At 35.2% G+C, this 12,096-nt stretch overlaps 1 protein-coding gene across 3 annotated transcripts in view; it reads right to left on the bottom strand.

Moving 5' to 3' along the window:
* Positions 1 to 12,096, bottom strand: part of LOC126841450 (RNA-binding protein fusilli) — a 68,144-nt gene that overhangs the window by 28,209 nt on the left and 27,839 nt on the right. For all 3 annotated transcript variants that reach the window (XM_050577938.1, XM_050577940.1, XM_050577941.1), the window contains exon 4: positions 151 to 379. In XM_050577938.1, coding sequence (XP_050433895.1) covers positions 151 to 379 — 229 coding nt within the window. The remainder of the gene's footprint in view (positions 1 to 150; positions 380 to 12,096) is intronic.

Genomic DNA, 12,096 nt, shown 5'->3' with positions numbered 1-12,096 from the left:
TAATAAAAAAAATGTATTTTTAACAAATATATACACAGACTTATTATGGAAGTACTATAGCCGGCGACGGTGGTGTACGCCGAGTGCTTAAACGGCTACAAAACAAGATGATAATAATATATTGGAAATGATCGCGCATTAAAAGGATACAGTTCACTAGATCTTGAATTGAGTTGAACGACTGCTCTTGGGGAGCGTTGTAGAAATTCGACACATCTTTCCGGAGGTCGTGGAACACGTTGTAGTATTCGGGTAGTTCAATGTCTTTGATGGAAGCTTCGCGGTGCAAACACTGTCGGATGGGTAGCTGTCCGTCGGTCACCAGCCGGAACATGGGCGCCTGTGGTTCGACGTTCAACGACTTGACGTACGCGTCGAACTGAAAACGAATGAAAATATCCGTTATTAAAAAACTCATAATATAATACAAATATCATCAGTCAGTAGTACTGACTCGGCACACACAAACATAATAGTATACGGTAGTCCTTTTTATTTGCAACGAGGGAGAACAACTGATCGGAAACCTCCCAAAACCAACATTTATTCCACCCGAACCCCTTCTTCTTGTTAGCAATGTTGTATGATTACATTTACTGTACAATACAATTCAAATACGACGGATAGAACATACAACGCAATCGCTAAAAAAGTTCTATTTAATAAACCGTAAAGAAAATACATATTTTTATTAATATAATACATAGAACCGTTTAACCTTTTGGATATCTCAAAACTTATAAACGTCAGATGGCTACCTAATAGACAAAATAACAAATCTAACACACAGTAATATCAAATACGAATAGTTAACATTATCTCAAAACAATTTGGTAACCTACTAAATTTTTTTTTTTTTTTTGGGAGTTTTTGGTCATTGTCTCTTTATAATAATATAGTCTTTAATATAGATAGTTGTTACAAATAAATAATCTTTAAAGTCGAGCCAAGAACGATTGATAACAAATATGTATTAAAAGTACATGAGCAGCATAATTTGGTATATTTAAAATCGTATTCGAAACTGACAAAACTATAACGTTGTTCAAATAATTAACAAAACTGCCAATTAATTGAAAAGATTTTTTAATATAATAGTATGTATTGCATATATTATTAAGTAAGAAAGTATGTACCTTTTCCTTCATAATCTACATAATATCATATTCAACCGCACCAACCTAATATTCAGGAAATAGTTTTTTTTTTTTTTTTACAAAACCAGGTATTATAAACGCAAAAACTAGTAGTTTGTGTATAGTGTGTACATACATATATATTATTTAGTATTGCGAAAATAAATCAAGTGATTACAGATTGTGCGGCAACAAGTAAGAACGCGGCTCACCACTCAGACTAGATCATGATCGTTGCAGCAGCAGGTCTAACCCGACGATCGACTTTTAGCAAGTATTTTTTTTTTTTTATGAAACGTCGTTTTAATCCGTACACGTCGACTGGAGACTCATGGCATAGTCAGGCTGTGTTGCTGATACCGAATTCCAACAGGATTGCTTATTAAAACTCACTAATATAGTATTTTATTGCAAAACATAAGGTTAAAATTAATAAAAAAACATTGATTTTATAATACACAGATAAACAGTGCTATATATAGCGCGCGTTCTCTTAACAAAAACTATTGTGAAATACGAATTAAAATAAAACTCGTTATTTTTAACACACGCTTATTTTTGGGTCAAGTAAATTAGTAAGTTCCAAAAAAAAAACTTCCGTTAAAGTCAAATGCTCGTTATAACAACATATTATAAAAACAACGTTGCTGTAGATTGTTAATTTGTTTTCGGATAAATGATTTTTTACTATCATAACTGTTTACTTTTATTTCTGTATTCTTTTTTTTTTTTTTTAATGCAGCTGCTACCGGCAAATGTTGCGAATGTCAAAGGTGTGAACGAGGTGGCTTTACGTTGTTTTTTTTTTTTTTGGCCGAGTTTGCTCTCAACACCCGTCGGCGGGTAATGATGTCGAAATGGTCGATTTCTGTTAATGACTTCCGGTCGACTTTGATTGACACCGCGGCGACAGCGCCGGCAAACCGATAAATTGCGCACGAACAATAAAACAATAAAAAAAAAAAAAAACCCAAGGAGGAAATATCGAAGAAAGGAACGGGTCCACGACGGCAGCAGCAACAGCCAACAACAATACAATAATAACAGCAACGTGACAAGTCGAGTGAGAACCCCCCCACCCCGCGCTCGCCGATGTGCCAGAAGAGTGTAAGTACATTGGGTGTTTTTTTTTTTTTTAAAGTTTTTTTAGCGTGGCTCGTGATCGGTCGGTCGTCCTACTCTTGAATGGGCGAGAAAGACGTCCGTCGGCGGCCAATGAACCGCAATCGGTTGTATACTGTTTTCGTGAAAAAGAGCCTAAGGAAATGTTATCGGACAGCAAAAATACCGTCAATTCGCCCACCCGATCCCACGGTTTTTTTTTTTTTAATTTTTTGAAAATCTCCACACAAATCGTTATGGAAAACGCCCTATTTTTTTAAACCAGTCGACCACGACCGTCGCTAGATTTTTTTATTGGCGAAGACGCATTTGGTGGCACTCCGTTCAATAATAATAAAAAAAAGTCCTGTGGTGTACAACGCGGTAAGCTAATTAAAAAAAAAAAAAAAACAGAAAACAACAACATTGTAAATATACCTATATTTACAATGTTGTAAATATAATGTTGTAGCTTTTAGGTATTGTTCTAAATAATAACAACTTGTATGAAAAGCTCAGTGAAACCTTTATTTGAATACCCGTCCAGACTTTTGAATAATATATTATTTATTTGAAAAAAAAACTAAGTTATCATTGCAAATTAAAAAAACAAAACCATTTTTAGGTCAAGTCAGGAACCAATGAACAACTTCGTCCAGGACGCAGCGGCGTAATGTATCAGGGTGTCTCGAGTGTTGCGCACTTCATGCAAGGCAAGTATGTATCATCAAATATTTTTAAGGTGTCCTTTTGATACACTAAAAATATCCTAAGATCAAGTAGCAGAGCACAGTAGGGTAGGTAAGTGTTAGGTCGGTTTCTTCGACAAAGGACTGGAACGATTGGGAAAAAACCAGCAAAACATGATTGTTCAAAATATGAAGATAACAAATTTGTTTTACGATTGTTTGAAAAATAAGTCGTTATTTTTCAATGTTACTCTTATGGACCTTCTGTAAATTGTCGAGGTTTGTTTTTAGAAAGCAATATCGGTATAATTATTTGAGTCAAACGAAAAGAGAATCTTATTTGATAACAATAATAATATCAAAATTATAATTCCCTGCAGTTAGGTAAGTTCACCATGCAGTCGGTGCGTTGTACTGACACACTGTTGGAGTCGTGTGTAGACCATAAATGGTGAAAACGTACCGGCCGCCAGCAGGTCTGTCACCAGGTGTGAGAGGCGCATATTTGCAATTTGTTTTATATTAAACTTATTTATTATATTATATATATATAAATACCAACTACTCGTATACGGTATACATCCGTCGACAATGCACCATCGCCGGTGCATTGTCGTAGAAGGCATACAGCAACGATATAATCTGTCAAATGCCTAAGAGTGGCGTAGAACAACAAACGCATATTAAAAAAAAAATCTACAACAACAATATGAGCGTAAAACGCCTTGACCGAATTTGTTCACCTTTAGCACTAGAACAATTTTAACGTTACGGAATTTGGCTTAGTATAGACGAACACGCGATATCTGAATTTGATTATACCGGGTGGTTCGAATGTGCGAGATCAAAGCGTTTATCTACAAGCAGTTGTCCATGGAACAGTTACAATTCGATTGTACCCAAACTACTGACGTGACCCCGCCGCAATGGCTGTATAACTCATGCAGCGCTTAAAAAACTATGCCTATATAATATTTTCCTCGAATGTTTCAATCATTAACAATTATCATTATTATTTCGTGATACTTAAAGATAATACAGATAATGATCTAAGGTAATAATAAGAATAAGTTAATAATCTGTAAGATTCCTAAAAATCTAGCGCCACTAATTTGTTGACCCGAATTGCGCTATGTCAATGATATTTAATTTGAATATTTTAAATTAAATAAATTGTAATAAAAAGGATTAAGTTTAAATTTAAAAATGAAAAAGAATAATGAATATTATGTATTTATCGACAATATAAAACCACACCTGAAAAGATGTGTGAAAAGTAAAAATGTATTACTGGCAATTGTTTAAAATAATGTAAGGGTTAAAAAAAACTAGGCTGAGCGCCCTCCAATGCTCCTCAAATTACGTGTATAAAATTACTGAAACATTTGTGTTACTTAACTAATTTTATTTGCAGCTATAAACATTATGTACAAAGATTTTGTAAGTTGTTTAATTTTTCCATGAAATATTATTAAAATATATTATTGCTGTATGGAAATACACGAGGGTGTTAAAAGTGGTGTAAGCCACATTGGTCTTAATTATAGAAAAACAAGGTTTATTAAAAAATTGTATTGTGCTGCCATTTGGTGGTAGGCTAGCGGTTATGAGTTACTGCTTAAGTTTTTTACTTTTCCTTTCAATAATTATTATTATTTGGCATGTTTTCCCTCATATATTATTTGCCATGTTTTATCGCGGTTTCGCAAAGACCGCTGACATCAAAGGTGTGTTTTCCAAAACGTAGGGCAGCTTTTTTTTTTAAACAATAATGATCCACAGAGTATTGCAACTACTTCCGGATGTACCTGTATATTTTTATTTACTCTGGTAAATATATAGACGCCGGTCAAAACAACGCAGACGCGACGCCATACTTGGTCGCCATATAGTAAGACAAAAATGTGTGGGTTTGTTTATGTGCGTAGGAAACAGAATATGAATACCGTATAAAATCTAAATAATCGTATTCTGTTGTTTAATAACGGAAACCAATTTTGACGGGTCAAAAGACTAAACAAAAAAAAAAAAACACTAGGCCCGCGACGAATGGAAATTATTATTTTGGCGTGCCGTGTTGTACATTTCCTTTTTGTTTTGCACCCCGTAAGACATTCCATGTATAGGCTCTATAGCCAGTCGGAGGTGAATAGTTTAATATAACGTCCGTTATAAGTGTAGTAAGGTTATTTAGCATGCGCTCAACACACAGACTGTGGCCACTGGCAACCACTAAGCGACAACCGAATTAAGAATTCATCTCACCGCAAACGCGCGAATCGTAAAAATGGTACAATGACCTTATATATATATATATATAGATATATTGTAGTGCACATCGGCAACGGTTGAAATCTTCTTCAAGATACCGTCTTGTTGTCATACATGCCGAATAAATCACCAAAAGAGAGAACCGAAAAGGCAATGTGACGTACATCATGTTTTCCCGGCCTTCAAGGACGCGTAGCCCATTGGGAGTAGTCTCTCCCAACACGTTTGGTGAGACCAAATCAATAATAACTCTGCAGAGTAGTCGTTGCACACGGTCATCGTCGTGATGATGCTACTGATTTTTTTTTTCCATCTTTCGATTTATCAATAGCTCTTGACAGTTAACATATATTATAATCTAGGTACTAACTCGCATTCTAGCGCGTTTCTAGCAGTAATAATAATAATTATCACACGCAATCTATACAGCACCGTCGTCAAGAGCAGCACTGTTTCCCATGTAATAAAATAACAACTCGGAGAATAAACCTAATCATTGTGACCTCTCGAAGAGCAGGCGTTTAATTTTTATAGCTAACATGTATATTTTATTACACCGCTAATGATGAGCACAACAAGACGAGGTGGTAAAATGAAATTATACATAATAATAACACAACACAGTGTAAATGTAGTATAGAAGACAAATTGCGACTGAATATTACATTCTAGTCCTTTCCAAGTTCCAAAAGATATATATATAAAACGTACAAAAGGCAACCCAGACTAATGAGATATGATCATCATTATGATTGATTCGAATCCATAAAACTGGTTTTTTTTTAATTGACCAGTTTTTCATAAGATAATTAAAAATAATCAACAAAATCCTTATTAACAAAATCCTCTTAAACCCACCCAAATAAATAACCAGAGCATTAATTGAACCATCTGTTAAATTTATCATATTTTATTTTTTTATATATGTCCTGCTTTAACACCAATTTGTGCATTATTATATTTTATTACACTAAAATCAAATGGATAACGGTCAGTTCCAATTTATCGAGTATGCAACGACTTATTCCAATTATAATTTTATAGCTGTCTATACAACTATAACAGGTTAAACGGTTCGATATTATTGCAAGGCGAGAATAAAGAGATTAAACGTGGCACTTTAAAAAATAACACTCTACTATCATAATAATAGCACAACTCCATTGTATACTATCACGCTAATATATATTATCATTCTTAGGTATGGCGCGGCGACGTAGGCAGGACATGCGATTAATGCGATCTGGAAATTGTAAAAAAAAAAAAAACTCTTGTAGAAGTGTTTGAACTCGACCTTAAGCATTTGCATTCAGTTTAACGTCCAATCGTAGAACACAAAGTTAATTTAAAAAGAAAAATGTTTATTTTTTAAAACCGTGTCGTTTAATTTAAAATCGCATATTCGACTGATGTCGACACTCTCATTGCGTGTAGGTCATAAGAGTATATCCAGAACTACTTGTTATGTCTACTTACTATACACCTAAAATCGTGTACATCAAGTTGTAATAATGTATTGGTTTACTGATTCGCTCTTATGGGTTAGCCGGTGTAACCTGTGTAACGTGGGGACAAGTGACAATTAACAACAAGTCGCGGAGACAGGTTCGAGAGAATTAGGGGGGAAGGGAGACCAGAGACGAATGAGGTAATCAATATTCACTCATGCCTTGGATGTCTTATTATTTCCTACCATAACATGTTAATGATATATTTGCTACTACAGTAATTATTATTGTAAAAAAAAAAATGAAATAATCTACTTGGAAAGTTGTACGTACTAACTGGATTGAAATTTGTCAGTCTGGTTGAAAAAAAACACCAATAATCTAAACGAAAGAAGCGAAGCGATGAGGTAACCCTTTCTTTTGACTACCCTACACCTATACTATAACACCACCTACCTATAAAATATTTAAAGTCGCGACCGACAAAGGACATAGTGTTGCTTTATCGCCTTTATTTACCTTATCGCCTAATAAAAAGCCACCTGTGTTTACTCTTAGTTTAGAACCAGCCTGCTTAATATATTCTATTTATCATGCACTATGCCTATAAATGCACGGACAAGATATCTAATTCTCACCCTCGATGAATACCGAAAACTCGTTGACGGTTATTAGCCCGTGACTGAGTTGTTCCCACATTTGGATTGTGCAGAACGAAACGAGTGAATTATATATTATATGGAAATCGTTTTCCCCTCTTCCCGACCGATTAGTGACCGGCACAGGATGTGTAGTTTGACCCGAACAGGTGATTATGTTAATCATATTCACTTGATAAATAATAATTGCATTAAATAGGGATGAAATCGGAGTGGAAAAGAATAGTTTTTTTTTTATTCTCAGGACGCGTTAATTAGTATTAAAAAAAACGGCGTGCAAACCGAAAATCTAGTCTATAGGTACTTTAAATACACGTGTTGTGTGTAGAGATATTTTCAAAAGCGATTTCTGGCTGCGATAAAACTCTAAGCTAGCTGAAAATACAATAATAATAATGATTGTTCACACGAAAGTCTTCTCTACGCTGCACGGAACGTGTTAAGATATCATTATTCCAGTTGTTAATTAATCGTCAACGCAGAGTCGATGAAAGAAATTTCGAAACGATTCTTTGGGCATGACACAGTGTCGTCGGCGATTAAAAAATTACAATACCGTGTTATTACGTCGAGTGTGGAGAATTATTTAAAAAAAAGACCCCACGGTTTCCAATGAGATTACATTGTGATTATTTTATGAGAAGAGGTGAGCTTACAGTGAAATTTTGAATATTATTTTTATGTAGGTTTCGAAAATTAGTATGTAAAATGTTTATGATTTTTTTCAAAAATCATACCAATAATAATATTCACTAATTTTGCCCATAAGGACAATAGAGTGCACAAAGAGTAGTACATACAGCGTGATCAAACGTTTAACCAAAATAAATAAATGTTTACACTGAAACACTTGCCTAGTTTAGAATTTAGAACCTAGCGGCTAGCCAACCTATATTCTCAAGGATTTTAGGACAACATATCTATTGACATGACCAACCTTTATGAGATATATTCCGCATTACACGAGACTCGGACTTATTAACTATATTACCATAATGTATAATAATTACAATAAAGCAGTTACTAGATTGGCAAGAATAATAAACACATTATACTACTATTACAGCCACTATTATAAGCGGGATAGGACAGGACCGGTTAATATAATAATTGACTGGAATGATAAAACAGCAGCAAACATCATAATGTGAAAAATATATTAGACCCACGACTACCAATGTCTGTGCACAGTGGCGCCATTACGAATATTATACAAATGTAAATTGTCTTAACGCGGTAAGCACCCTGTATAGATTTTATTACCTCCGAACCCGTCAAATAATCTATTAAAACGAATCCGTTAATACTGGTTTTGACGCTTGTCAAACTGTCCTGATCACTAAGTAAACGTGTTGGCTGCGTTTTTTTTATTGATCATTCTGATGTGACCTGAGACCAAAAGTAATATTTTGTTGGATCCTTTCAATGTGATCCAACAAAATATTACTTTAGGCGCCCAGCTAATTCTATTTGGATTTATTAAACGAAACACAAAACCACTCGCTCTTCTAAGGCTTCTCGATTAATGCTAGCAATAAGCCATTCGAATTGTCCAAGGTCTGCAAAGTATGTACAGCAGTACACTATATCCGTAACACTTTCTTACGGATGATTTTATTGAAAATGTAATTTTTCAAGAATCGCACCATCTTAATAGCAACTGTGTGCGCAGTATAGTAATGACGTACGATTTTGTATTCAGCGTAGTAACTACCTATGACTAATGTCTAACCCAGTTTCATCACTTAAATATAATACGAGTAATGAGCTTCTCCTAGGTTCCGAATTCTGACTAGTATAGTGATTCGACAAAAATCAAACTAATATATTTCATTAAAATAATACAGGTACGAAGCGTTTCACAAACATGCCAAGTAATATAATTTCCAATTTAAGAGTAATTATACTTGTAGCAGTAACGAGGCATAGTGAGGACAGAGCATATTAGAATCGGGGAGGTCACAGGTTTTCAGGAATTATTATATCTTATTTTCTAATTTCCCCCTTTTATGGTTTTATTTGACAAAAAAAAAATTGAATACAGATTTTCAAGAGAATCGTTTATGGTATAGCCTCATTGTACATTTACCTATAACAATCTAATATTTATACTTTAAGTCCTAAAACTACACTCGAAAATTAAAGACAACAAAACTTCCCGAGTAATTATTATCATTGAATACGTCACCAGCACAATTTAATTGCAGCCAAAACAACACATGAAACTTACATTGACATTTTATAAACGTTGCAAATTACACAAATAATGATATGTTTACAAAAAAAGGCAAACTAATTATAAATACAGTAATTATTATAAAAAAAAGCTAGTAAGAAAAACCTAGAAATAATTCATAGATACGGCGAAAAGTTCTGTCAAGGTTTCGAATCGTTAGTTACTTCCGGAATTATTATGTAGTTCTTAAAATTTAATGATAATTACTGTTTATAACGTTTTCGATTTACATATTATTATATTTACCGAATGCCATGTCACATGTGCACCGCTAGTGCTTAGTACCTCGACCGGCAACCTAACCGCAGCTCATAAGGGAGCACAAAAGATGTGAAAAAAAGAAGATCAGTCGTCAGACCGATTTGTCTATCACACGAATTTTCTGCAAATTATTTATGTATTGAGAATAATAACGGAGTGATTTTTTAATTTTGTCTCGTCTCGCTTCGTAACGGAACATTGTCGACCGTAAACAATGCTTATAAAACACACAAAACACCGTCTCGGAGGAGGAGGGCCTCTTGACGACAACTGGAACAAAATCGCTAAACTGTACTCTCTTCGTTTTTATTGGGCACATTGTTCATCCGGTACACCGTCATGCCGTCCGTTTTGCCACTCAAACGTTATGCACGGTGTGTTTGGTACGGGGTTAAAAGACCGCCGGAGAAAAATAAGTAAGAAAATCGATAATTTGTCTCGGCAAACACCTTACAGTGGCTTCGGGGTAAACCCACCGGAACCGTCGTGGCCAACGATGATAATGATGAAGATTAGGCACAGGAATTCCGAGAGAAAGAAAGAGAGAGAGAAGAAGACATTATGCCTAAATGTCAATAGTAAAAAAAAAATAAAAAAATAACATCAGTTAGGTTGAACTGTGGGAAAAACACGGGAATCGGTCAGAACTTGTACAGTCTACTCAACATATATATATATATATATTTTTTTTTTTTCTTAATCGAATAAGACGATTTTCGACCCAAACGTGACGGACGATGGCGAATCGTCGACCGCATTTTTTTTTTTTTTAGTATTATTAGCGAATCCGTAGAATTGATTTCTTCGAAAACGGCACGTTTGTACGCGAGACATTGATTGAAGTTCGACTGGCAAAGATTTACATGTAAATCTTTGTAGCCGTAATCAGATTTAACCGACCGTCCACAAAATATAAAATAAAACACAAATCCTAAATAAATAATAAAAAAAAAGAAACCGTTTTGTATGCAAATATTATTACACCCAGAATTGAGAATTATTGGACTGTTTAATAGAATTTCCGAGTGTGAGATTTGCAACGGGTGGCTGTGGTCCACTGCTTGGGACTCTGGAAGATAAAATAATAATGATCTTTGATTATCACTCGGTCAGAGGGCGTTTGTGGTCGTACCCAAGGGCGATGCGTCCTAGATAAGTAAAGCGAATGGCACACGGCGAACACGACCACGGTGATTTCTACTCTCAGCGGTTTGCGACATCGGCTATTCTCGTTATTGCGGGATATTAAACACACACACTAAACATCATTATGGAGTTAAATTACTTTTGCCCAAAACATCCCAGGCGAGAGACGACATTCAAAGTGCCAATTCGTATACACCGCACGCAGTATAGGATCGTGGTATTATGCATTGATTGCACGCGCAGTTCGTTCGAGTGTACAGTGTTGTACAGGGTGCCCGGTAACGTTATAAATTATTTAGGTATATATTCTCGAGATGGAGTAGAATCGAAAACTTGTCTTACTGACTCGAATCATCTAAATGCCAGCGCCAGCCAAGTTATCGTTTATGTAACAGTGAAAAACATTCCTAAAAAAATATATCAAATAACCCAAGGACTTTCCGGTTATGAAATCTATCAATGAAATTAACGGTTTTTTTGAGGTCACCAAATCTAGCGGTAAACTTGAGTATGACGTCGAATCAGCACCCGTTAGTACACTTAAATGACGTAGTTCGGAAAAGTGACATGCGAGTTTTCGATTTCACTCAACCTACGTGTCAGGGGCCGTAGGGAAAATGCAAAATTGTGATAATAATAACGCATCATTCTTTCAGTAACAGTTAGCCAGCGTGTCAGTAATAATGCTAATTTTGTGGAGTAGCTTGTGGACGACCACAAAAAACGATCATGTGTGTACAGCGATGGAGACTCTGTTTAGTCGATCAACACGCCGACGAAACCAGTTTTTCCTATCTGGACACACATACACACATGGGATTGAGAACATTTGTAATAAAAGTGTTGTGGTCATATTCTTCAATATATACTTTCGACTACGGTTACAAAAAACGAACCAGTTGATACCGACGGACACGCACAAAAGCTCTCCCGTCGTCCTCTTCAGTAGTTGGTACATCCAAAGCCCACCAAGATAAAGTATAGCACTAAGATTTGGATATCACACAGTGCATTTCTCAGGAGCAATAAGCCGATAATAACGCCGAGGATCGTAATGATATTATTATACCGACGGCGTTTAATTCCAAAGAGAGCAACTAACATGAATAATAAGTAAAAAGTTCCAAAAAACTGCAAGTGTTGAAGAGT

Source organism: Adelges cooleyi, unplaced genomic scaffold, assembly GCF_023614345.1.
Source record: "Adelges cooleyi isolate 19-005CV unplaced genomic scaffold, UGA_ACOO_1.1 ACOO_flye_CR_arks_rails_tigmint_CR_PRNA_381, whole genome shotgun sequence".
NCBI lineage: Eukaryota > Metazoa > Arthropoda > Insecta > Hemiptera > Adelgidae > Adelges > Adelges cooleyi.
This window is presented reverse-complemented; position numbering and strand designations above follow the sequence as displayed.